This window comes from Chionomys nivalis, chromosome 1 (assembly GCF_950005125.1).
Source record: "Chionomys nivalis chromosome 1, mChiNiv1.1, whole genome shotgun sequence".
NCBI lineage: Eukaryota > Metazoa > Chordata > Mammalia > Rodentia > Cricetidae > Chionomys > Chionomys nivalis.
Genome location: NC_080086.1, coordinates 118,319,949 through 118,347,564, shown reverse-complemented (window position 1 = coordinate 118,347,564; position 27,616 = coordinate 118,319,949). Strand labels below are relative to the sequence as shown.

At 45.2% G+C, this 27,616-nt stretch overlaps 1 protein-coding gene across 1 annotated transcript; it reads left to right on the top strand.

Moving 5' to 3' along the window:
• Positions 1–10,625: 10,625 nt before the first annotated feature.
• On the top strand, positions 10,626–25,952 carry Epcam (epithelial cell adhesion molecule). Its single transcript, XM_057781586.1, has 9 exons — positions 10,626–10,815; positions 13,888–13,995; positions 14,475–14,715; positions 16,272–16,337; positions 17,239–17,302; positions 19,042–19,143; positions 21,129–21,332; positions 25,174–25,218; positions 25,508–25,952. Exons 1-9 carry the CDS (start codon positions 10,740–10,742, stop codon positions 25,547–25,549), a joined length of 948 nt encoding a protein of 315 aa, XP_057637569.1. The 5' UTR covers positions 10,626–10,739; the 3' UTR covers positions 25,550–25,952.
• Positions 25,953–27,616: the final 1,664 nt, after the last annotated feature.

Below are 27,616 nucleotides of genomic sequence, written 5' to 3'. Positions count from 1 at the left end.
GCCTCTGCCTCCCGATGAAACCAGTTTTCTTGTGTCATTGGGAATAAGTGATAAGTGTTCACATTCTGAAGACCGAGATAGGGAAGGAGAACGCTATGAGAACATACCTAACACTTTCTTCTCCCGATTTAGAAAGGCTCAACTGAGTGGGTCAGTTGCTTAGAAAGATTTCTGACCAGTAGCCAATGAGGCCCTGAAAATCCAGGGTCAGGGGATCCTTTTATTTTATTTATCTAATTTCATGCAGGTGTCGTGAAACTGGAGTCGCAGGCCCTTGTGGGGTGATCAGCGCCATTGTGGGGTGTTCAACGTCAGTGCTGCTTAGCGTGAGTGGCCACATGGGTAACAGGTCCTCAGTGCATGCTCTCAAGTGCTGAACCATCTCTCCCATTCTGGGAAACTTTTTCCTTGTAATTAACTTTTAGCGCATTTATTTTAATTATTGTTTTGTGTGTGTGTGTGGCTGTACTACTGTGTGTGCCTATGGAGGTCAGAGTGCAGCTTGTGGGGTCAGTTCTCTCTTCTACCAGAAGGGTCCCAGAAATTGAACTCATGGCTCAAGCTTGGTGGCAATGGCCTTCGCCTGCTGAGTCATCTCATTGCTCCCAAGGGCATGAGAATCTTTGAGAAAATCTGTAATAAAGGAAAGGAGTATGTCTCACTAAGAATTGTAATTATTTTGGGATTGGAGAGATGGCTCAGTAGTTAAGAGCACTGATTGCTCTTCTAGAGGACCGGGTTCAGTTCCCAGCACCCACCTACCAATCATATGTAACTACAGTTCCAGGGGATCCAATGTCCTCTTCTGCATACTCCCGGTACACAGACTTACAGACCCGCAAAACACCCATGCACATAAAATAAAAATAAAAAAAGCTTAGTAAAAAGAAAAATTATAATGGTCTAGAATTGGATAGCGGCCTGACTGATACCAATCCTGTCTGTTTTGTGCACTGGGGTCTGGCCACTGAAGCAACAAACTCCTTGAGAAAATGTTTAAAGACAAGATACCATCTTATTGAACCCCAGTCCCCACAGAACTGCCTAATTGCTCATTAAAATGGAAGCATTTCAAATAAAGGCACAGATCTATAATCCCAGAACTCGAGCAGCAGAGGTAGGAGGTGTAAGACAGAGAGGTCAGTACTGCCAGAAAAAAAAAAAAAAATTTGGCAGGGCCTGGTGGTACATACTTATAATGTGGTGATACATGGCAGTACGGGGAAGGAACGTAGAACCTGGTAGGGTCACTTAAAGGTTGAGACCAACTTGGCCTATATAGCTAGTCCCTAGCCAGGCTGAACTCTTTAGAGTAAGACCCTCTCAGAAATCAAACAAGACTTCTTTCCAGACTCCCAGAAATCCCTTTCTTCTAACAAACACACCTGCACTCTTGAAGTCTTTCTCCTCTTCTCTCTCTAATTCTCTCTATTCTTTCCTAGTCCTAAGGACTACCCATCAGGGGCCAGGGTAGTGACAGACAGGCGGACTCCCAGGGACATTGCCAAGTGCACACATTCTGAAACAGTGATGTTTGTATGTGGTTATCTGGACTATGACATACAACTCTGGCCTCCTGAGGAACACTGCAAACTCAGTTTGTGATGTTTATACTTTTTCTTAACTTATTTACTTTTGTTTTATGTGCATTGGTATTTTGCCCACATGTATGTTTGTGTGAGGAGTTACAGACAGTTGTGAGCTGCCATGTGGGCTTGGGAATTGAACCTGCATCCTCTGGGAGAACAGCCTGTGCTCTTAACCACTGAGCCATCTCTCCATCCCTGTGATGTTTATGCTTAACAAACATCTTGGTTTATAGGGACAGCTCAAGAATCGGGGCAGATTACTCCAGGAAGAACAGTCATCTAAGCATGTGTTTTATTTTTCTTTTCTCCTATTATGGCATGCAAACAGGCAATGCATTAGCTCTCAACCAGCTTCCTGAGAAACCATAGAGGCATAGTTCTTTGCTGCATTGTGGCTACTGAGAGGAGCAACTTCTTGTAGTTCCCTGTAAATGCATGGCAGCGATACCATTAAACATGAAAACTGCCATGTCTGAGCGTCAGGTTCCGTCAGGGCACATGCTGTAAATGACCCTTTATAAAGACCCACCCTCTCCAATCCTGATGAGCCAAAGGTGAAGGTCCAGTTCTGTTCCGCACTCTCATTTCCTTCTGTCTAAGTCAGAGTGCTCTCTGGAACCAACTGTGTGACTTGGTGCCCACGGAGGTGGGAAGAGGTTGTCAGGTCTCCTAGGCCCAGAGTTATGCATGGCTGCGATCCACCATGTGGGCCTTAGGAACTTGGGTCCTCTGGAAGAGCAAGGGCCCTTAACTGTTTATGCAGCCTCTCCCTTTCTGTCCCCGCGCCTGTCCTCCACTTTTTTGTGTTTGACAGTCTTACTATGTAGCTCAGAGAAGCCTCAGACTCCATCCTCCTCACTCAGCCTCTTGCCACGCTGACAGCAAATCCTTTTTACAGTGTTGAAGAGTTAAATTTTACACCAAGTAGATAATTCTTTGTTTTGTTATTTTGAAACAGGATCTTACTATGTAGCCCGGGCTAGCCCCAAACTCACAGCGGTCCACCTGTCTCTGCCTCCTGAAGTGCCTGCTCTGCCATATCTACTTTCAAAAAATCATTCCCTTTTTGTTATTTGTTTGATTTTTTTGTTGGTTTGTTTGAGGCAGGGTCTCATTGTGTAGCTCTGGCTGTCCTAGAACCCTGTGTAGACCAGGCTGATCTTGAACTCACAGAGATCCTGCCTAGACCTTCTGAGTGAATGCTGGGATTAAAGGTGTGTGCAACCACACCCAGCCCTAATCATTCTTAATGGTCATGCGAGATTCAATCTTTCTAGCTCACTAAGGTGAGCCATCACCAGCTGCCTCTGGGTAGGTAGAAGCCACCATCCCAGTATTCTGCAGCAGCGTGTCCAACCTTCAAAATTCCCCCAGTTGAAGCTGATTTCCCATCCGCCTTCAACAACCCTGCATGTTAGTCCCATGGTGCCATATTCCCTCTTGCCCTAGTTATTCCCTGAAGGGTCTTCTAGTTATCCAATACCAGTTCTGCATACTTAACCTGTTTCTTCCTCTAAACCCATAAAAGTCCTTTCTGTTCCTCTCCCAGACTCCCTCTGAGGCCTTGGTAACTCCAGATCTGTCACCACCACCCTTGCCCAGCCTACTGCATGTTGCTCTGACACCACAGGCACCACAATCCAGAGGCTTGCTTTTTCTTCCCCATGCCCCTCTGTCTCTTCTTCCTCCTTTTTGAGATATGCTCTAGCCATGGAGCCTCAACTGGCCTTGAACTCACAATCCTCCTGCCTCAGCCTCCTAAATGTGGGGATTATAATTGTGTCACCATTCCCAGCTACAGAAGAATGCCTACTTGCCACCCCTACCAATGCTCATGAGGAAGGGGCGTCCTGTCTCTAAGAGGTCTCAGATTGCTGCTGTCTCTGAGAAACCTCAGACTGTATGCTCAGACTGTGTGCTCAGACTGTATGCTCAGGCTGAATTCTCAGACTGTATGCTTAGTCTGTGTGTTAAGACTGTATGCTCAGACTGTATGTTCAGACTGTGTGCTCAGACTGAATGCTCAGACTGTATGCTCAGACTGAATGCTCAGACTGTATGCTCAGACTGTGTGCTCATATTGAATTCTCAGATTGTATGCTCAGACTGAATTCTCAGACTGTATGCTCAGACTGTATGTTCAGATTGAATTCTCAGACTGTATGCTCAGACTGTGTGCTCAGACTGTATGCTCAGATTGAATTCTCAGACTGTATGCTCAGACTGTGTGCTCAGACTGAATTCTCAGACTGTATGTTCAGACTGTATGCTCAGACTGAATTCTCAGACTGTATGTTCAGACTGCATCTGAGCTCCTGTCTCCTCCACCTTATACTCCTTTCTCCTTCAGCCATTTCTCTTATCTCCACCTCCCTAGAGCTGGGATTAAAGGCGTGTGATCCCAAGTGCTGGGATCACCTTTGTGTAAACTCTGTTTCTCTTTTATGTAGATTGAATCTCATGCAGCCCAGGGTGGTCTTAAACTCACAAAGATCCATCTGCCTTTTTCTCCTGAGTACTGGGATTAAAGGTGTTTGCCACCACTACCTGGCCTCTATGGCTAACTAGTGGCTTAGCTCTCCACGCTGATCTTCAGGCTAGTTTTATTTGTTAGATTACAAACAAAATATTATGACCCATTATTACATCAATTCACTCATGAGAAAACATGAGATAGACCCTAGTTGAGGAATAGTATATCAAACACCTGACCAGCACCGATGTGGGATTCCCCCCCCCCCCATGCTATGAATATGTTTTATTTCCATTGGTTAATAAAGAAGCTACTTTGGACTATAGCAGGGCAGAATATAGCCAGACTGGAAGAGACATATGGAGAGAGTAGGTGGAGTCAGAGAGATGCCATGTAGCTGCTGAAGGAGACAGACACCAGACCCTTACCAGTAAGCTACAGCCTCGTGCTAATACACAGATTAATAGGAATGAGTTAATTTAAGATATAAATGTTAGTTAATAAGAAGCCTGAGCTAATAGGCCAAGCAGTGCTGTAATTAATATAGTTTCTGTGTGATCATTCAGGTTTGAGCCGTTGGGAAATGAGTGAGCAGTTGCCAACTACACAGCACTGTTCAAAAACGAAAGCTCGGGAAAGGATAGAAAAAGGCCGAGAGCTAGACATCCACGGACTGGAGGAGATGACGGTGATATACATGCTTATACATGATGCATGTAGAGAGCTTGCCTAACATGTGCCAAGCCCTGGGTTCACTCTCTAGCAGTCACAGGAGACTTCTAATGCCAACAATTAGGAGGCTGAGGTAGGAAGGTTGCCAGGAGTTGAGTTCAACCTGGTACAGTGAGACCCCTCATCAAAACAAAACTAAACAAATGCCTTTAATCCCAGCACTCCAGTGGTAGCAGCAGGCAGATTTCTGTGAGTTCAAGGCTAGCCTGGTCTACAAAGTGAGTTTCAGGACAGTCAGAGAAACATTGTTTTGAAGAAATCCAAACCCAAACCAACCAACCAACTCTCCCCAAAATACCGAGGTCAGGTGCAATGATAATTTGTTTTTGTTCTAACAAATAAAATTTGTTAGATCAGAGTGCAGAGCTAAGACACTAGAGGACAGGCAGTGGTGGCACTTGGGAGAAAAAGTCAGACATATCTCTATTAGTTCAACACCACCCTGCGCTACACAAAATCAATCCAGTCTCAAAGAGAAATGGAGCCAGGTGGTAGTGGCTCACATCTTTAATGCCAGTACTTGGGAAGTGGAGGCAGGAAGGGATATGGCTGAGCAGAGAGAGGAATATAAGGTGGGAGGAGACAGGAGCTCATTGCAGTCTGAGGTTTGGTGAAGACAGATGCAATCTGAGGATTGTATAGACAGGATATCCCCTTCAGACTAAGGATTTGGTAGAGGTAGAAGGTCTCTCTAGTGGCTGGCTGTACTGCTTCTCTGGACTCTCAGTCTTCACCCCCCAATATTTGACTCCAAGCTTTTTTTGTTTTGTTTTGTTTTTCGAAACAGGGTTACTCTGTAGCTTTAGAGCCTGTCCTGGAACTAGCTCTTGTAGACCAGGCTGGTCTCGAACTCACAGAGATCCACCTGCCTCTGCCTCCCAAGTGCTGGGATTAAAGGTGTGTGCCACTGCTGCCCAGCTGACTCCAGGTTTTTGTTAAGAAAAATTAGAATTCATGCTACAACCAGGAGTGTCTGTAATCTCAGTACTTGCCAGCCAGAGGCAAGATATTCAAGAGTTCAAGGTTATCCTTGGCTACACCGTAAATTTATGGCCAGTGTGTGTTGCCTGAGAACAATCTCAAAAAACAAGCAACAGCAAAAGACAGTGCAAAACGGGATTCTGGATTGATCTTGATGCAGGGGAGATTGGGATCCCCTCAGGGTTCATAGACTCACTAATCAAAGAATTTAAGAATGAATTCAACCAGAAGCTCAAGGACAGTTTTATTTGAGTTTAAAAGAAAAATACCCCAGGGCAGGCAAGCTATAAATCTTGGCAGCTTTCTGTGGAGGAGTTGGAGGAGAGAAATGGAAAAAACAATGCCTCCCAGTCAAGTCAGCATAGGGGTCAGCTGCATGGAGGTTGGCAGCACAAGGTGTGGAAAATAAGGAAGTTCCAGATCTCATGAAAAGCATACTTAGGCTCAGATCAGCAACAGAAAGAGAAAAAGAAAAAATTACACCGTTGACCCAGCAGAACCTCATGGCGACTTGGCTAGTAAGGACTGGACTAGGGAGAGGGAATTCTGGGAAGTAAAGTACAATATCTCATTAAAGGACTAAATATTCCACCTCTCTATTTAGCCGTACTTAAGGTGAACCCCCCCCCCTTCCTAAAGGTGATCTCTTGGCCAGGCAATTGGCCCAGCACAATTGGAACGGTAGGTCTCTACCCAGATCACTGATTCTCTTGACCAGAAGTTTCTCCTAAAAAGGCCTTTATTGTTACTTTAATGTGGGGATAGGGGGAAAAAACAATAGTTAAAAAAAAAGCTGGGGAAGTCTAAATAAAATCTATAGTTTAGTAGGTAATACTGCACCAATGCTAATGTCTTAGTTTTGATAAAGCTGCATGGTTTTGTAAGATGTCAACAATGGGAAGTGAAAACTTTCAGTTGTCTGTCTGTATCACTTCCGGTTATGGAAACAACTTCATCCCTCCTCATCCCCACACTGTTTCCTCTACTGCTAAATACTTTAGTAGAAAGGGAATCATGCAAGGCACTGTGGCACATGCTTGTATCCCAGTACCTGGGAGGAAGGGGAGGAGGGCTACATAGTGAATTTGAGTGCAGTCCCCATACATAAGACACTTCCTTTGGGCTGGGGAGATGACTCAGCACTTAAGAGCACAGAAGACCCAGGTTCAGTACCCAGCACCCACATGGCAGTTCACAACTGTCTGTAACTCCAGTTCCAGAGGATCTGATGCTCTCTTTTGGCCTTTGTGGGCTCTGCTTCCATGTGTTGTACAGACATACATGCAGGCAAAACACGCATACACATAAAATAAAAATAAATAAAATAGTAAAAAAAAAAGTAAGATATTGTTTCACAAAGCAAACAGCAACAACAAAAAGCACGTTGTCACCAGTTCAATCCTTTCTCATACATCTGTGGCAAAGTGGAGGACTCACCACATAACCCTTCATGGGAGGTGGATGTCTCTGCCTTTTGCTTGTTTGTTTTTGAGACAGGGTCCCCCCGGGTAGTCCAGGTTGTCCTGGAGCTTAATGTGTAGATCAGGCTGGCCACATATTCGGAGACTCACTGGCCTCTGCCTCCTGGGTGCTGGGATTAAAGACCTGTGCCATCATGCCCAGCTTTGTTTTCTCTTTTGAGTCTCAGATAGCCCAGGCTGGGCTCCAACTAGGATGAACTTCTGACTTTTCCCAGTTCAGGGATTGTAGACCTGTGCCACCAAGCCCAGGCTGTGAAATGCTAGAGGTTAAACCCAGGGTTTCAAATGCAGAGCTTCAACCATGCTAGACCAACACCTTCCTAAGTGATGCTCATCCCCAGAGAGCTAGGAATGTGTTCAGCTTCTTCTGAGTTGTGAGTTGAAAATCTTCTTGAAATGCTATAAAGAATATTGTATACAAAATTTTATCCGTGCTCTATGTAGAGATATCTAGTCTAATACTTTCCGTAAAACTTTTTTTTTCTCCCCATTTTAGTGGGGAGAACCACTGTACCGGTGAAGCTTCACCCCAACCCCAGGCATTCATATACACAGAGTCTGGAATGTTTCCGTGGAAGCGCCACCGCAAGCCTCCTCCCCATCTCTCTCCAAACCCTGTTGCATCTCAGAAAGCCTGCCAAATGATGACTCCTCTCCTAGAGATGCTCAAGACCACGCCCACAGTGTATTTAAACTGTACTCCAAAAAAACAAACAGGTCTTCCGTTTTGGTCTCCTTTCTGGAGGGTTGTAAAATCATCCCGGAGTGTTGTATCCATTAAACCTGGGCTCTTTCTAATTCGGTTTGATTTGATCTGATTTGGATTGTTGCGTCGGTGGAGAGGCTTATCAGGGTACAGAAACTTTTCAGCCACGTGGATCAAAGAATTGACTAATGGGAATTGTGTGTGTCCTACTTGGTGGTCTCAGGGCCTGAATTTAGGTCATCAGGTCTCAGTGAGGAACTAGGCGTTAGAAGATCTTTGACACACAGACATTTAGGGAGGGGCCACAAATAGAGGATGAAGATGGCAAACTTCCGCCTTTTTCCTCACTTTCCTGATCTGAGACAAAAGCCAGGCAGCCAGCAGAGGCCTGGCCTCCTTTTCCTCCCGCCAGGAGGCCCCCCTGCTGGCGGACCGGTTTGACGAGTTCAAGACAGGGATCTGGACAGTTTGCCCCAAAGTTGTGAGCCTATCAGCCTCACCGTCTTTGTTCAAATTGACCAACCCCAAATTAGGGGATGAGGACCTCCCCAAAGACCCTTACAACCCAGCCCCGGAGGAATGACTTTGGGCTTTCCAGTTCCCCTCGACTTTGCGGATGCTCTTTCTTTCTGTTCTCTCTCTCTCTCTCTCTCTCTCTCTCTCTCTCTCTCTCTCTCTCTCTCTCTCTCTCTCTCTCTCTCTCTGTTTCCTCTTCCTTAATAAAAGCCTTTTACTCCCATGCCTGATTCTGTCGTGTCTGAGATCTTCCCCTGATCCTTCCCGCCTCTCTCGAGATATTTTCTGTCTTTTAAAATCTTTAATTGGCAGAGAAGAATGAAGCCGATCAAGACCCTTAGCACCAAGTTTTTAATCCACTGAGCCATCCTGCCTGCCCCTAAGGCATTCTGGAAGAGATAGGTAAGAACGCTCAGAGGAGGCTAAGGATGGTGTACACCTGTGTGGGAAGCGGATGCAGGAGCATCAAAAGCTGAAGGTTATCCTTAGCCGCACAGTAAGCCGCCACGGGACTATATATACTCCTGCCCGGAAAACAACAAAACAACAGCCGTTACTCCTAGCAGAGGCCAACGATTGCCGGCCCAGGAAGGAGGATAGCTAGGAGTTGCTAAAGGACAGCCAGGGCAGGACACAAAGAGACCCTATCTCAAAAAAAAAAAAAAAAAAAAAAATGAGGCGGGGCAGGGTGGGGATGAGAAGGCTCGGTGGCTAAGAGAGATGGTTGCTCTCAGACAGGGTTTCTCTGTGGCTTTGGAGCCTGTCCTGGAACTTGCTCTGTAGACCAGGCTGGTCTCGAACTCACAGAGATCCGCCTGTCTCTGCCTCCCGAGTGCTGGGATTAAAGGCGTGCACCACCATCGCCCGGCATACTCTGATGTTTTCTGACCTCTGTGGGCACCGGACACACAGGTGATGCACATAGATCCTTGCAGGAAAAACACTCATACACACAAAAAGTTAGTAAATCTATACATTTCCAATTTTACTTTATTAGAAAAGAAATTTGAATTTTGAGAATGATTTTAGGACTATATTTGGGTATGAAATCTCACAAATATATTCGTGTTTTAAAAGTTATGTATTTTGGTAGGTGTATGTGTTTGCCTGAGGGGAACTGCATGCAGTGCCAGCAGAGGTCAGAAAAGGGCAGCCAGGTCCCCTGGAAAGAGGTTAAAGATGGCTGTGAGCCATCATATGGGCGCAGAGTAGCAAACTCAGGTCTTGTGGAAGATTCTAGGCATTCAGAACCGAGACACATCTTCAGTTCACATATTAGCACTTTTAATAGTTAATAAAATCGTCAGGTCATTACAATTATTTTAAGACTGTAAAAAAGAGTCTTAAAATGTCTTTGACTTCATTTCCAACGAAATAAACTGTCCTTTGTTTCTAAGACGTTCCCTAAATTTTCGAAAAAAAAAAGGTTTTATCAGCACTGTTCTTTTTAATACGTATAGGAAACCATGACTCTGTAAAAGAGCACAGAGGGGTATATGGTAGAGCTCGAGGGAGGGACAAGAAGGGGGAAATGACGTAATTCTACCATAATTTCAAACCATAAAAGAAATAATTTTAAATGTATAATAATAAAAACTGAAGCCCTTTGGTTTCTAGAACGTATCGGGCTTAAAAGATGGCTGGAGAGATGGCTAGGCGGTTAAGAACACTTTTGCTCTGGCAGATGACCCCGTTCCACTCCAGGTACTCACAAGGTGGCTCGCAGCCATCCTTAACTCCAGTTCCTGGAGATTCTGAGCCCTCTTCTGACTTCCGCGGGCACCAGGCAAGCACATGGTGCGCATACATGTGGGCAAAACACTCGTACACATAACATAAACTTTAAAAGAGTTTGAATAAGTCCTGGAAAGTAAACTGCCAGGCGTAGCACAAAGACAAGGCGGTGTTCGTTATTAGTCTTTCGGTACGGGAATCGCTCGGTTTGACTTGGTATCTCTTTCGGCTTCACGTCCAGTCTCGTCATCCCGTCCGCGACATCCGGTCCTTCCAGGGTACCCGGGCTTGTCCCCGCCTCGCGTCCCACGCTGGAGCGCCCGGGCGGCTCACACCTGGGGAGGGAGGCGGGGAGTGGGGCGGGTGACTCACCGCGGGGCGGGGCCCGGGGACAGCAAGTCCGCAGGTGGCTCCCCGCCCCGCCGCGCGCCCAGTGCGCTCAGTCCCTCGGCCGCTGCGCAGCGCGTCTGACCCCGGAGCCGCTCCGTGCCGCAGCCCCCGCTTGTCCCCGCCGCTCCGCGCGCAGCATGGCGCCCCCCCAGGCCCGAGCCTTCGGGCTCCTGCTCGCGGTGGTCACGGCGACGCTGGCCGCGGCTCAGCAAGGTACTGTGAGGCGGGGACCTGCAGCGGAGGTGTGGGGGTCCTGTCGGGCCGGGGATGGGGAGGGGACCTCCGGGTGGCCCCGAGACCCGACGGCGCGGGCCGGACGTACGCTCGGATGAGGCAGAGCTGCGGGGTACCAGGCGGGGACTTGGGATCTGGGGCCAGGGTGACGGTGCGGCCACCGGTGGCCCGGGGTCTAGCGGCTCCAACTTGGGGTTCCAGGTCCCAAAGCGCGGGCCTTTGTCGCTGCGACCCGCCGGTTCTCCCTCCTTCCTCCCGTACTTGCGGCGGTCCCCGGATGTGGGCCCCGGGAGGGGACAGGTAGCTCCCCAGAGGCCGCTATGCACCTGCGCGTCGGAGGCGGGCCTGCTGGGACTTACCTGCCGGAGGTGTGTTTTCCCTTTTCTAAGAACCATGACTAATGCCATGTTTATTGTAGGGAGGATAGATATAAACTGTAAGGATCTTTTTAAAAATCCAAAATCTTTCCACTCTTAAGAATTCCCTCGTTAAAAATTGTGCATATTCGTGGTTTCGGAATACAAGTAGATTTATATCGTGATCCAGCATTCATAAAGGAAGTTTTCCACTTCCTTTTGTCTTTTATTTGTGTGTGTGTGTGTGTATGCGCGCATGGAGTCAGACAACTTGGGAGCCAGTTCCTTCCACCACGTCGGTCCTAGGGCCCAAATTCAGTTGGTCATGGGCCTTTTATCTCCTGAGCTTCCGCGTTGCCCTCTCTTTCTTTATTCCTTACGAACTGTACTTAAACTGTGAGCGGACGATCTGTAGAGAGAAGGACATGGCGTTTGATCCTAGTTGTTCTTACTATAGAGCTGACCGTGACTTATGATTTATTTCTAAAATGGTGTCTGGAAACGGAGACAATTGAACAAAGCACGCTGGAAAGAAGTCTTCCTTTGGTTTCTTCCTAGTTTTTAAGTTAAATATAGTTTAGCTTAGCTTTGTTTCCTGAAAAGGATTTCGTTCTCTACCAACAGAGGTGGCCTGTATTCACTAATTACACTTTAAGTATTTTTCTAACTTCAGTCTGGGACTAAATTGTAGATTGAGGACTGGGCTGTAGAGTACTGGCTTGGCAGACCCTGGCCTTGATCCCTAACACCCACCAGCCAGGTGTGTACCTGTAACCCCTAGCACTTAAGAAGGGGGAGCAGGAGCATCAGCAGTTCAAGGTCATCTTTAGCCTGGCAAGGTGATGGGGTCTAGCCTGGGCTATAGGAGACCCTGTTTAATAAAGAAAAAGATTGAATAGAAACCTGTTGGGCCCCAAGGCAGGCTTTCCTTAAGAAAACTGGGTAAGGGAGGGTCCATAGATCTCAGACTTGGAACTGAAAAGTTAAATGACCAAGTAGACCCCGGTGTAAGGAAAGGAGGAAGACACTGGAAAGGAAGTTTCAGTCCTAAGCCCAGCACTTGGGAAGCTGAGGCCAGAGGGCAGTAGCGAGCCTGGGCGGTAGAATTAGACTCTTCCAGAATGGGAGGGTGTTGCTGAGAGAAGAAGGAAGGAAAAAAAAATTTCTTTTAAACGACAGAGCCATTAAAATGGCTCAGTGAGTAAAGTTACTCCTGAGTTAAATCCCCAGGACCCACAGGTAGAAGGGGAGAACGGACTCCCCAAGTCAGCCTGACTTCCACATTGAACTGCGGCATGTGTATGTGTGTGCACATACAAAATATATAGCTAAATGCACAAAGTAAATAGGTAAACGTTAGCTTAAAAAAAAAAAAAGCCTTGCATTGCAAAAGCAAGGCTGATAAGATCTTTAGAGCACTGTATTTAAAGCTTTGTTTATGGCTGGGCCTTACCAACTGTTGAAGAAGGCCAGCCAGGACTGCATAGTCAGAAACAATGACCAGCTGTAGTGGTGCATGGGTGTGATCCCAGTCCTTAGGAGGCTGAAGCAGGACGCTTGTGAGCTTGAGGCTAGCCTGGGTTTTGTAAGCAAGACTCTGCCTCAGAAACAAAATAATTAAAAAGTAAAAAGAAATCCAGCAACAACAAACTTGTCCATGGGTAGTAACTTCCCTTCCTAGCACTCAGGAGTCCGAGGGTACTCTAGTTTGGGAACAGTGAATGAAGGTGCTGTGGATCAGCCTGCAGACCAGAGTTTGATCCCCGGAACTCAAGAACTCTAGAAGTTTATCCTTTGACCGCTGTAATATACCACAGGGTGCCCCTGCTCCCAGTAAGTTAATAATTGTAATACATTTAAAGGAGAGACTCTTGGGTTTGACCTGGGCTATCTCAACAGCCATGAAATACAGGCCAAGGGTGTAGCACATTGGGAGGGGTTAAGTTAGCACGAGTGGGGCCCGGGCTTTATCCTCAGCACTGCCCCAAATTATTCCTCCCTTGGGGCTCCTCCCAGTCTGGAGAGTTCTTGGTCATATTTCCTTAATATATTTTTTGTTTGTTTGTTTGTTTCTCGAGACAGGCTTTCTCTGTGTAGCCCAGGCTGCCCTGGAACTCGCTCTGTAGAACAGGCTGACCTCGAACTCAAAGAGATCTGCCTGCCTCTGCTTCCCAAGTGCTGGAATTAAAGGCATGCAAGCCCCCCCCCCCCTTAATAAATCTTAATTTATGCTGCTCCCCCCGAAAAACCCAACATACAAAAAAAAGTGGAAGTGGGAACACACAGGTTAGATGTTCTAGCGGCACGGACTGGGGAGTGTAGACACGCAAGCACTAAGAGTTTAACTGTTGTTTCCATCATGTGGGCTTAGAGGTTGATCTTGGCTCATCAGGCTTGGTGGCAGGCACTGTTAACAGAGAGCCATCTCCTCACCAGACCCAGGTCCACCTCTTCCTCCTCCTCTTGTCTGTTTGTTTGTTTGGAGACGGGGTTTCTCTGTGTAGCCCTGGCTGTCCTGAAACTTGTTCTGTAGACCAGATTGGCCTCAAACTCAGAGATCCCTCTGCCTCTGCCTCCCGAGTGCTGAACTGAAGGTGTGCTCACATCTGGCCCAGACCCACTTCCTAAAGGCATGATTGGCTGAATGAGTTGAGGGTTGTAGCTACATTTTAAACTAAACCTTTTCATTTTCTAGACTGTGTCTGTGACAACTACAAGCTGGGGACAAGCTGCTTTTTGAATGAAAGAGGGGAATGCCAGTGTACGTCCCTTGGCACATCGAATACTGTCCTGTGCTCCAAATGTGAGTAAAAGATTCTTATTGCCTGGACGTTTAATCTTGATAATACTTTCTAAATTGAGGCACCTTAAAGTTTTTTGTTCTGTTTTTAAAGATTTATTTATTATGTATACAGTGTTCTGCCTGCATATGTCCCTGCAGGCCAGAAGAGGGCACCAGGTCTCATTACAGGTGGTTGAGCCACCATGTGTTTGCTGGGAATTGAACTCAGGACCTCTGGAAGAGCAGTCAGTGCTTTTGATGCTAAGCTTTCTCTCCAGCCCTTGAGTTGAGTTTTACTGGCTCTAATCCAGCTGTGTTATTTTGTAGACATTATCCGACTCGAGGTTCTTATTTCCAGCAAGTAAATTTGAGTGTGGGAAAATGGAAGGGATCGTGAAATAATCTTTGGCCTGGGATTATGACATTAAATTAAAAACATTTCCCCATGTGCACGTGAAATCGTAGTTACTTTTCAGTTCGACGTTACGTTTTCTTTTCAGTGGCATCCAAATGTTTGGTGATGAAGGCGGAAATGACTCACAGCAAGACTGGGAGGAGGCTGAAACCTGAGGGGGCGATCCAGAACAACGATGGCATCTACGATCCCGACTGTGACGAGCACGGGCTCTTTAAAGCCAAGCAGTGCAATGGCACCGCCACGTGCTGGTGCGTGAACACTGCAGGGGTCCGGAGAACCGACAAAGACACGGAAATAACGTGTTCCGAGCGAGTGAGGACCTAGTGAGTGCTTCTTCTTGTTGCTCTTTTCATGCTGTTCACATTTGCTTACTTAAATCTAGGTTTGAATATGAAATAAGATTGTGTGGTTTGGAATTCAAAAAAAAAAAAAAAAAGCTAGGAAAAGCTGGCTTCGTCACAAACACCTGTAAGCCCTGCGCTCTGGAGGTGGGGGCAAGGAGGATGAAGCATTCAGGGCTAGCCTTGTCTACACAGTGAGTTTGAGGCTAATCTGGGCGAGCTGAGATCCTCTCTCAAACATAACAAGAAAGGGGGAAAGGGTATTGAGTGATAAATGTGAACGTCCTATCCCATTCCTCATAAAACTGGTGCCACCAGTTTTGAGTTGAGTTTTATTGGCCCTAATCCAATTGTGCTAATTTTATTGGCACCAGACCAACCGTGTTATTTTGTGGAAATCATTTGGTGCCTGAAGCTTATCTTGGGCAGTAATTAAGTGTGAGAAAATGGAAGGACGCATGAAATAATCTTTGGCCTGATGTGACTTTAAGGTTTTCCCTCATGCACATGAAACGGCAGCTATTCTTCAGTTTGATGTTGTTTCCAAAACCGGTTTATGAATTCTCTCTGTAGATTTGTGGCTCTAGGTTTATGAATTCCCTCTGTAGATAGGTGGTTCTAGGTTTTACAGAGATGGTAACGTACTGATGCTGTTTGCCGTTCAACCTCTGTCCCGCATTTTGAAGTTGGGTTAGTGTTAAGTGAATATAAATGACTTAAACTGTATTTACTCATTTATTGTGTTTTAAAAATGAGCTGTTTGGGCGGGAGACAGAAGTGGTAGAAAAGCTGGAGGTCAATCCCTAGCATGCTGAGGGGATAGGAAAGAGTCCAATGAAAACAAACGGAACCCACTCAAGCTTGCTTAAGCAAAAAAGACTACTGGAAGGGACAAGCAACTGGAAAGGCAGCAGGCCCAAAGTCTGCACTTTGTTTCTTCCGACTTTTGGAACCTTGTGGTCAATTGTTTCTCTCTGTCTGTTTCTGTGCTCTCTCTATCTCTTCTCCCCCCGCCCCCCACCTCCATCTTTTTCTGGTATGGTTTCATATTAGAATCTTGGCTTGCCTCAAATCTGGGTCATCTCTTGCCTCTGCCTCCACAGTGCCGGCTGGCACCACCATGCCCATTCATTTTGTCTTTTCTCTGGAACAGGGCCAGCATGGCCAACTTAGCCTTGACTTCAGTTGACCTCACGTCTAGTCATTGTCACCAGCAGGTCAATATTAGAAAAGGTGTTACTTGCTGGATGGTGGCGGCACACACCTTTAATTCCCCCATTTGTGAGGCAGAGGCAGGCAGATCTCTGTGAGTTCGAGGCCAGCCTGGTCCACCGAGCCAGTTCCAGGACAGGCCTCAAAGCTACAGAGAAAGAAACCGTATCTTGAAACCAGCCTTCCCGTGTTCTCTGTAAAGGATGTGTGAAGTATATTTACCACATCACTTTATTTGTTCTGTTAGCTCTATTTCTATTTTGGGATTTAAATATTTGCCTCTTTGGAAAACAGCATAAAAGACTGTCAACCATTTTGTCTTACAGCTGGATCATCATTGAACTAAAACACAAAGAAAGAGAAAACCCTTATAACCTTCAGAGTCTGAAGACGTAAGTACTTACATATATATATATATATATATATATATATATATATATATATATTAGTGTATTTATGCACCTGGACGGTAATTAAATACATAGTGCATATGATGCCCCTTGACAGAAAACCATGTAAGTGACATTGTGTCTTTCTCAGTACTCATATCAGGAAATCATGATGTCCTTTGTTCCTTTACAAGCCGTGTCTGCCAGATTTCTCCATTGTGAAGTTCAGACCGACACTCAGTAGCTCTAGGATCAACGGCTGGTGCTGGCGTAAACCACTTACAGCTATGATAGTTGGAAAATGATATTAAAATTATACAGCCTAGCCACTGTTGCACACCTTTCATCCCAGAGGCAGGGACAATCAGGTCTCTGAGTTTAAAGCCAGCCTGGTCTATATAGCAAGTTCCAGGTCAGCCAGGGATACACAGTGAGATCATCTCTTAAAAAAAAAAAATAATAGTAATAATAACAGTCCTTTGATGTGGGGTGTCCTTCTGTATATGTGTTGCTAATATTGGTTGAGGAATAAAGCTATTTGGGCCAATGGCTTAGCAGAGTAAAGCCAGGAGGGAAAACTGAACAGAGATGTATAGAGAGAGTAGGCAGAGTCAGGGAGACACCATGTAGCTGCCCAAGAAGCAAGAGGTAACAAACTGCAAGCCTTGTGGTAAAATACAAAAGAGTAGACATGGATTAATTTAAGGTGCAAGAGCTAGTTAGAAATATGTATGAGCCATTGACCAAACAGTGTTGGAATTAATGTGTGATTATTCGGGTATGGGCGACCAGGAAACCAAAGCAGAGTCTCCCTTTACAGTTCTTGTCTAGCTGCCTAAAAAGTAGAGGTTCTATTATGTTTTACAATTGTTTTACCCCAAAGAAACTTTTAAATTATTTGCAGTGCACTTCAGGATACATTCTCATCTCGATACAAACTGAATCCAACATATATCAAAAATATTCTGGTAAGTTTGTTTGTTTGGTTTTGTTTCTTGGTTAATAAGTTAGCTTTAGCAGCAAGTTGGTAGGTATGGGTATAAATGGCAGCCACTGATTTTCCCCCCCTTCCCTCTTCCCCTCCCCAAACAGCCCTTTGCTGTCCTGGAAATCAGAGCTCCTCCTGCCTGTGCCTCTGAGTGCTGTTGAAGGTGTGCTCCACCCCCTGAGACAGCCAGTGATTTTCAGTGGTAGCTAAATGGATTTTAGCAACAGTTTAAATCCTGGGCACTTAATATGGAACCCAAGTTGCCTTCCTTCCATAGACTCTGAAAGCCTCAACTGCCCCTGAGAACCTGTACTGTCTCAACTATGCCTGACGTGTGCTGCCCTTATCCCGTAGGGCCTCTCTGTGACTGACTGCCTCAGCACATACTGCCATGGCCTGTCCTTACCCAGTGTCTTGCTTTCCTGTTGCTCTGATAAAATGTCCTGAACAAAGCAAGTTAGGGAGAAAAGGTTTATTTTACATGTGTGCATGTTGTGCCTGTATGTGTGTATGTATGTGTACCATGTGCGCCATGTGTTTGCCCAGTATCCCAGGAGTTCAGAAAAGGAGGTGGTGTTATACAGATGGTTAGTAGCTAGGAAGAACAACAAGTGCTATTAGCTGCTGAGCCATGTCTCCAGTGGGGAAGTCAGTACAGGAGGAACATAAGCAGCCAGCCCTGTCCACAGTCAAGAGCAGAGAGAATGAATACATGCACGCCTTGGCCACCTCTTTCTCTTTCTTTTCATTCAGTCCAGGCTGCAGCCCACAGTCAGTGTGGGCTACACCACCTCAGTTAACGTAATGAAGATAATCCCCACAGACTAGCCTACAGTCAACCTGATCTAGACAGTCCCTCATTGAGACGGTCTTCTCAAGTGACTCAGTGTTTGTTCTAGTTGACAATGACAGCTAACCATCCTACCCAGTTAGCCCTTTCCTTAACTCTTTTTTTTTTTTTTTTTTTTTTTAGGTTTTCGAGACAGGGTTTCTCTGTAGCTTTGAAGCCTATCCTGGTACTAGCTCTTGTAGACCAGGCTGGCCTCGAACTCACAGAGATCCGCCTACCTCTGCCTCCCGAGTGCTGGGATTAAAGGCGTGCGCCACCACCGCCCGGCTCTTTCCTTAACTCTTAAAAAAATATTTGTGGGCTGGAGAGATGGCTCAGAGATTGAGAGCATTGCCTGCTCTTCCAAAGGTCCTGAGTTCAATTCCCAGCAACCACATGGTGGCTCATAACCATCTGTAATGAGGTCTGGTGCCCTCTTTTGGCCTGCAGGCATACACACAGACAGATATTGTATACATAGTAAATAAATATTTTTTTTTAAAAAATTGTTTGTATTGCTATTTTAGTGTCTTAAGATAGATTGGAAGACCTCTCAAAGATTTTTTAATTACCAGTGATACATTTAATTATTCACCAATGAAAAGAGCTCCTGTGGGAATAGATTATGGAAGATCAAATTCTAAATATTCTGACTGGGCCGGGCGGTGGTGGCGCACGCCTTTAATCCCAGCACTTGGGAGGCAGAGGCAGGTGAATCTCTGTGAGTTCGAGACCAACCTGGTCTACAGAGCTAGTTCCAGGACAGGCTCCAAAACCACAGAGAAACCCTGTCTCGAAAAACCAAAAAAAAAAAAAAAAAATATTCTGACTGTTGACCAAAATTTTCATATATTTTAATTGTATTAATTTGTATATTTTACTCCCCCCAGTATGAGAATAATGTTATCACTATCGATCTGATGCAAAACTCTTCTCAGAAAACTCAAGGTGATGTGGATATAGCTGATGTGGCTTACTATTTTGAAAAAGATGTAAGTATAAACTATGTTTATGACTGATTGTTGCTGTTTTTTAATATTTATTATTTTTTTTATTATATATACAGTGTTCTGTCTGCATGTATGCCTGCAGGCCAGAAGAGGGCACCAGATCTCATTACAGATGGTTGTGAGTCACACCATGTGGTTGCTGGGAATTGAACTCAGGATCTCTGGAAGAGCAGCCAGTGCTCTTAATCGCTGAGCCATCTCTCCAGCCCTTGTTTGTTTGTTTGTTTATTTTGAGACAGGCCTCTCTCTAGCCCTGGGTGTCCTGAAACTAAAGGCGTATATAGACTAGGCTGTCCTTGTAGTCACAGATCTGCTGGCCTCTGCTCCCGACACACACGCCATGTCTGGTGTTTGTTCCTTTTTGAGACAGGCTCTCATACAGTCCAGGCTGCTGAGCTCTGTGTAGCTGGCTTTGGACTCCTGATCCTCCCGCTTTCGTGTCCTAAGTACTGGGCCCTATTAAAGAATAAAGAGAAGTAGCCGTTTGTGAAAGGAGGTGATGTGAAATTTGCTCTTCAGAAATGAGCTTTACAGGTGAGGGACCATGCAATCATGGGAGCTGTGACTGGGCTATGAGGTAGGAGTGTTAGGAGGGACAGTGCATCATTCCGGAAGCCACTTTGTAAAAACATTAGGTGTTAGGTGGGGCTGGAGAGATGGCTTAGCAGTTAAGAGCATGCACTGTTCTTCAGAGGACCTGCATTTGATCCCCAGCAAGCATATCAGGCAGCTGTCAACTGAAATTAAATTAAGAATAAAAGCCGGGCGGTGGTGGCGCACGCCTTTAATCCCAGCACTTGGGAGGCAGAGGCAGGCGGATCTCTGTGAGTTCGAGACCAGCCTGGTCTACAAGAGCTAGTTCCAGGACAGGCTCCAAAACCACAGAGAAACCCTGTCTCGAAACACCCCCCCCCCAAAAAAAAAAAAAAGAATAAAAATAAACCTAAAGCAAATATAAGATAAAAGGATAGAGATCTACCCTGGATGTCACAGCATGGGGAGCAGGCCGACTCAAGAGCCAGAGAGAACCCTTTTATAACTCTCCTAGGGACTGGGGAGTCCAGCCAGAGCTCAGAGCCAGTTTGGGAGGTGTCAGGAGCTCAGAGCCAATCTGGGAGGGTGGCATCCTAGTTGTTTGTTAGGAACAGCAGTGATAAGGAAGATGTCAGTCTCCTCTTTAAAAACATTTATGTAAAAGCCAGAGGTGACAGTACACACTATATCCTGGCACTTAGAATCATAATACTCTGGAGGTTGAGGCAGAAGGACTAAGTTCAAGGCCAACTATTTATAAGCATACGTTTTTATTTATTGTGGGTTTTCTTTTTCTTTTTTTTTTTTTCTTTTTTTTTTTTTTTTTTTTTTGATTTTTCGAGACAGGGTTTCTCTGTGGCTTTGGAGCCTGTCCTGGAACTAGCTCTGTAGACCAGGCTGGTCTCGAACTCACAGAGATCCGCCTGCCTCTGCCTCCCGAGTGCTGGGATTAAAGGCGTGCGCCACCATCGCCCGGCCCATATTGTAGGTTTTCTTATTGTTCCTGTGTGTGAGACAGAATCTTACAGCAGCCCAGGTCAACCTAGAATTCATGGTAGAGGGTAGACCTCCTGCTTCAGCCTCCTAAGACTTAGGATTACAAATGAAGGACATAATACCATAGTGCGAGTCATTACAGTCACATATTTCTTTGAGGTTTACTTTAGAATGCGTGGGCATGGGAGGTGAAGCGACAGAAGAAGGAGCGTTGTTGCTATGTTCTAGCGTGGAGGGTGGGACCAGGCTTCGTTTCCACTTTAGTGTATGACACTCGTGCAGTAAAGAAGTAAGTGCTTCAGCATTTCACGGCTCCGGGGGTCTCCTTAAAACTGGAAAGCTTCTTAGCAGTTTTCCTCTGGCACATAACTGTCATGTGATTATCGGTGCCCACGGCTGCTTCTTGTAAACGTTTTCCATTGTTTCCTCTGTTTTAGGTAAAAGGGGAATCCTTGTTCCATTCTTCTAAGAAAATGGACCTGAGAGTCAATGGAGAACAGCTTGATCTGGACCCTGGCCAGACCCAGATTTACTATGTTGATGAAAAGGCCCCCGAGTTCTCAATGCAAGGTCTCACGGCTGGCATCATCGCTGTCATTGTGGTGGTGGCATTAGCAATCATCGCGGGGGTAGTTGTGCTGGTGAGTACAGAACCAGTCAGGGCTCGCTGAAGGGTTGTTCTTACGGGTGATCGCCAAGAACTACAGTCATGTTTGCTGGGCAGCGCCATTCATGCCTTTAATCCCAGCATTAGGGAGGAGAGACAGGCGGACCTCTGTGATCTACAGAGATCTACAGACTGGTCTATAGAGCGAGTTCTAGGACAGGCAGAACAGAGAAACCCTGTCTCAGAAAACCAAAAAGGAAAAAAAAAACTATCCATGTTTGAAAATGTTAGTGAAGGACTGTTCTGCATTTCTGGTTCTTTTTTTTACACAATAGCCATCTTCTATAGTCAAAAAGGATTACTCATAAGAATAAACCACCTCATAGCCTAGTTCCAGGGCCTCCAAACACCACATAGCCTTGAGTACTCTGCAAGGAATTGGGCGCTCCTGCCAGAACACAGTAGAGAACTCCCCAATGTTCAGAGCCGGGCAACACAACACTGGTTTTTGGTTTTGGTGGTGCTGGAGTGCTGAGCTCAGGCTGCAAGTATTCCGGGCTATCACTATACCACTGAGCTACGCTTGACCCCAAAACAACACAAAGATCAAGAGTAATACATGTAGCAGTGATTCTAAATAAATAGCAAATCTGCATTGGGTACGAGGCCATAATCCCAGCATTGGGAGGTGAAAGCAGGAGTATTAGGGGTCCAGAGAAGGAGCTTTATCCCAGGGCTTTAAGAGTGCTTGGCATCAGGTGTTCTCATCAATATATCAGAATTCAGAAATCAATCTGGGTGGGGTATGATGACATAGTTGTGTGTTACAAGTCCTTGAGAAGCTGAGGCAGGAGGACCAAGACTTTAAGGCCAGAGCCTGGAGAGATGATGGATCAGTGGTTAAGAGCACTTGTTCTTGAAGATGACCTGAATTCAGTTCCCAGAACCCAAATGAGAGTTCACAACCATCTGTAACTCAGTTTCAAAGGATCTGACTGATACCTTCTAGCCTTTGTAGGTACCAGGTACTAAAGGTACTAGGTACCACGCACACAAGTACGTAGAATAAAATAAGTAAAAATCCCAGGTGGGGGAGAGCATTAAGGCCAGCCAGAGTTACATAGCAAGATCTTATCTTAAAAAGCCCCACTGCCACTGGCCAGTGGTGGAGCACACCTGTAATTCCAGTACTTGGGAGGCAGAGACAAGTTTGAGGCTAGCCTGGTCTACAAATAAGTTTCAGGACAGCCAGGTGTGTTACACAGAGAAACCCTGTCTCGAAGCTCCACTGCCCCCAGATAAAGAAAAAGAGGGGCTGGAGAGATGACTCCGTGCTTAAGAGCACTCACTTGCTACGAGAGGTCCTGAGTTTGGTGACTCACAGCCATTGGTAATGAGATCTGGCTCCCTCTTCTAGCCTAAAGGCAGAAGACTGCATACATAATAAATAAATTAATCTTTTTTTTTTTTTTAAAGAAAAAGCAAGATTTGAAGGTGAATGGCTACTTGATTTTAGTTCAGTATTGTTACCACACTTGTTCCCATCTGATAAAAAGAAACATTGAATTTCTATTTTACCCTCTGGGGCTGCCTATGTTACCCACATGTATGGACAGGCATGTGAGGGCATGGGAACATGAAAAGAGTTGGGCAATGCACTTCTGTTCAAACGTGAATTCCAGATGAATTACTGATAGAATGGAAAAGATAACATTAAATTAGTAGAAGGAATGTTGATATTTTGCAGTAAAAGAAACCATGTAATGCAAGAAACTTAAAATCCATAAAAGGATATACTAATACATATTTGAGAATTAGATTTTAGGGCCTCATATGGTAGGCAAGTGCTTTACTACTGAGCTATCTCAGCACCTCCAGCTGTCTTTTTCCTTTTCTATCGACGGGACAAAATACACGACCAAGGCAACTCACAAAATAGAGTATATTGGGTGCTCCTGCTCAGAGTTCCAGAAAGCTAAAGTCCATGACCATCATGGTGGGGAGTGTGGCTGCAGCAGGCAAGCAGGCAGGCGTAGCTGAGAACTTAGTCTGCTTCACAGTCACAGGGCAGAGAGATGGTGTGCGCTTCCGGACCGTCAAAGCGCAGTGACACCTCCTTTTACAAGGGCACACTAATCCTTCCCAGCCAGCCAGCTCCACCAACTTTGGACACACATTCAAGCGTGAGCCTCTAGGAGCCGTCCTCATTCAAACCTCGCATCCGCCTTTTCTTTTTCAAACTCTAGCCCTGGTCAGCCTCAAACTCTAATCTTAAGCCTCAGCTTTCCAAGTGCTGGAATTACAGATGTGACTCATAACAGACCTACCTTTTACTTTGTGTATTTTTATTTCAGTGTTTGTTTGTTTTCTAGCACTGCAAACAGAGATTTAACAAAAAGGGCTACAAGGGGAGAAATACCTTTATTTATGTGTTTGCTTATTTATGTTATTTTCTTATTTGTATGTGTGTGGTATACTTGGGTGTATGTGTTAACGTGTGGTGTGACATTTGTGTGCAAATGCCCATGCCCTTGTATGTGAGTTCATATGGAGGCCCAGATTAATGCTGAGAATCTAGGTTGGCGTTGAATTCCTAGGTTTGGTTGATCATCCCACTTTCCTGGGACTGTAGGAATGTTTCTCTATGCTCAACTAAAATTAAATATTTTAACGTCTTGGGCTGGGCTTAGTGGCTCATGCCTAAAGTCCTGATCCTCAGGAGGCTGAGGTAGGAGGATTTGAGAGTGAAGTTGGTTTAGGCATCTACCAAAAGGAAAAAAAAATCACATTTTCATGGTAAAGATATTGAAAAGTAAAAAGGTAGAAATAGCTGGCCATGGTGGCACACATGGTGGTACTCTGGAGACCGAGGCAGGTAGATCTCTAAACTCCAGGACAGTCAGAGCTACACAAGGAACCCTGTCTCAAAAAAACCACAACAAAAATAGAAATAAGCCAGGAAAATATTTATGACGCATAAAGTAAAATGGATATATGCACAACACGTAAAGAATTCTTACAAGTTGATGAGGAAACCTACAGAAATGGCAACCGGGCTGGCAGTGGCAGAGGGCTTGTGCTCAGGCACAGTTTAATCCTCATCTCACAAGGTGGCCAAGGAGAACTGACTCCTGACGGGTTGTTCTTCCTCCTCCACACACAGAGTGGAAATAAATGCAACAAAGCTAGACATGTGGCATATACCTATAATTCCAGCAAGGGGGCTGAGACAGGAGGATTATGGGGTCAAGGTTCTAGGCTATGTTTTACAGCCTTGTCTTAAAACAACAACCTCCTCCCTTTCATTAAAAATTGGTAATAGGTAGGGATAGATGGTTTAAAGAAGAGGAACTCAGTTGGCAAATAAACACACAGAACAAACAGAAATGGAAACCAAAGTAGAAGTTCAATAAAGAAACTTCACTGAGTGTGGTAGCACACACTTTCAATCTCAGCGCTCGCTCGAGGAGGCATCAGAGTTTGAGGTCATCCTGGTCTCCATAGTGAGTTCTAGGCTAGCCAGGGCTACATAATGAGACCCTGTTTCAGAAGAACCAAGCAGCCAACCAAAAACCAAGAAGCACATTCAGGGTTATATATTTATGTTATCTGTAACAATCTAGAAAGCAACCTGAGTGTTCATTATCTGGAGAATGGTTAGGTGAATGCTTACATGAGACATTTTATCTGCGCTCAGTTAAAAGCTTTTGCTCCAGAAATGGTATTGATATAGCTTGTCATCTGTATGATCAGTTTTTAGACACCCTGCCTCAAACTTGTACACATGTGCTTACATGGGATCAAAGCACAGATGTTCATTTTGGCCACTTTTGTCTGAGTAATAGTTTCTAAAGCACTAAATGTTTTTCTTTCAGATAATTACTACAAGGAAGAAATCAGCAAAATATGAGAAGGCTGAGGTAAGCGGAGAACGGGATGTGCTGAATGTCTGTCTTGCAGTAGTCACCACCTCTTCCTAGTACTTAAAAAAAATGGGCGGTGGTGTCCCACGCCTTTAATTTGGAAGGCAGAGGCAAGTGGATATCTGAGTTCGAGGCCAGCCTGATCTACAGAGCAAATTCCAGGACAGCCAGGTCTAGGTCTACAGAGGGAAACCATGGAGGGAGCGGGGTGACAAACAAAACTTTTCTGAATGGAGAATTAAAAGTTACTTAAATTTTCTTGCATGCTCCTCCCTTTCTGTTGCAGATAAAGGAGATGGGTGAGATCCATAGAGAACTCAATGCCTAACTGCTCTGCTTTGAGAATGGAACTTCCAGAAGGAGAACTGGCAAAAGAACTCAGATTGCAAATGTTCAAAAATGGGACAAGATGAAGACCTTTAAAGGGTTACTGTCCTGTTAGTTAACATCACATCTTTGTAATAGTGAAATTTATACTCATAAATATAAGCAGCTTGACATTGGCATTACCAATCTTGAAATTAGACAGGTGTCTTATATATGCAGGCCAGTGTGGAGCTCAGAACTTAGCCTGCATAGTTAAAATAATTTATGCTTAATATTGAGAGTGTGTGTCACAGGCATTCCACGGGAGAATATATATATACCAGTCTCTTCTGATTTAAGCTGCCTTTCTACATACCTGGGTCTTGTACATAATAAACTTTTTTTAATGAAATAAAACATTTTAAAACTGAGTTCTAAGTTTGTTTGAATCAAATTTCCTAGCACATGCATATATTAGATAATAAAATTTAAAATTCTCTATGCCAAGTGGCACAAACCTCTAATTCTTGCTCTTGGGAGGTAGATCCTAGAGGATTAGGGTTTGCGGGGTATCCTGCTACATACCCAGTTAGGGACTGACTGGCCTTGGCTATCTGAGACCCTATGTGAAAGAAATAAAAATCAAAACATGAGCCAGGCGGTGGTGGCGCACGCCTTTAATCCCAGCACTTGGGAGGCAGAGGCAGGTGGATCTCTGTGAGTTCGAGACCAGCCTGGTCTACAAGAGCTAGTTCCAGGACAGGCTCCAAAGCCACAGAGAAACCCTGTCTCAAAAAACCAAAAAAAAAAAAAAAAAAAAATCAAAACATGAACTCTGGTGATGTGTTGTGGCTCATGCCTAAATCTCAACACTTGGGAGACTAAGGCATGATTGTGGTTTTGAGGCCAGCTCAGGCTATGCAGACACATACAGAGTTCCTGGCTACACAGTGAGACCCTGACCATCGGTTACATTCCTAGAGCTGAGGTATCTGGTTCAGTGATGGTAGATGCTTAGCATGTGAGAGGCCCTGGGTTCAATCTGCACTTGAATGTGTGCACACAGAAAATGAGCCAGGCTGCAGCAGTGATCACTGCTGATCACTCTGGTTACCATCACCGTGATGGACTTGAGCCAAAGTGGACCTTTCCTTCTGTAAGATGCTTTGTTGGGTCTTTTTCTTATAGCAATGGGAAAAGTGACTAAAACTCGTGCTTTTCAGTGCTTCGGAGAAAAAGATCAGAATACTGCTACTTAGCATGTGAAAATGATAGAAAACAAGCAAAGCTTTTGGGAACACAACTGCAGCGGTTCAGCGGCAACCGCAGAGCCAGTGGTACCCGCTGAAGTACTGGGAGAAAGCTACAGGAAGTGTCCCACTTTGAAAGCCACAGGCAGCCTTCAGGCATGGTCCTGCTTTGATCCCAGCTTTGGGAAACAGGCACATGGATCCCTGAGAGTTTAGAGCTACCTCTCTTCATCGACCCTTTCTAAAATAATAATAATAATAATAATAATAATAATAATAATAATAATAAATTAATTAATTAAATGGCATTCTATAAAATTGCACCAGCAGGTGTGTTGGAGAAGCTGCTGGCTGTGAGAGCTAGAGAAGCCACCGGTAGGAGCTGGATGATGGACCTGCAGCAGGGCATCTTATCTGAACAAGAAACAGCCCTTTTTCCCTTGCTGAGCCTCTCTAGTGCCCTCTGCTGACATAGCTCCATGTTTACTTGCGCAAACCTGGCCAAAAGGGCGAATTTGGAATTGGTACATTATTTAACAATATGGCTCAGCACTGATTGCTCTTCCTGAGTTCATTCCCAGCAACCACATGCTGGCTCACAAATGTCTGTAACAAGATCTGGCGTCCTCTTGAGGAAGAGAATTGATCAGTCGTCCTCATCAACGACGAACCCAGTAAGAACAAGTTCAATAGAACCGCCATATACAGGCTGCCCGTGCATGCTTCAGCATTGCCAGGTCATAAATTTATTTATTTATTTTTTTACATTATTTAACCCGTTGCTTTCTATTCCAAAGCTAAGGCTAAGGTCCACGTGTCTTTATGCATGGCCAGTACAT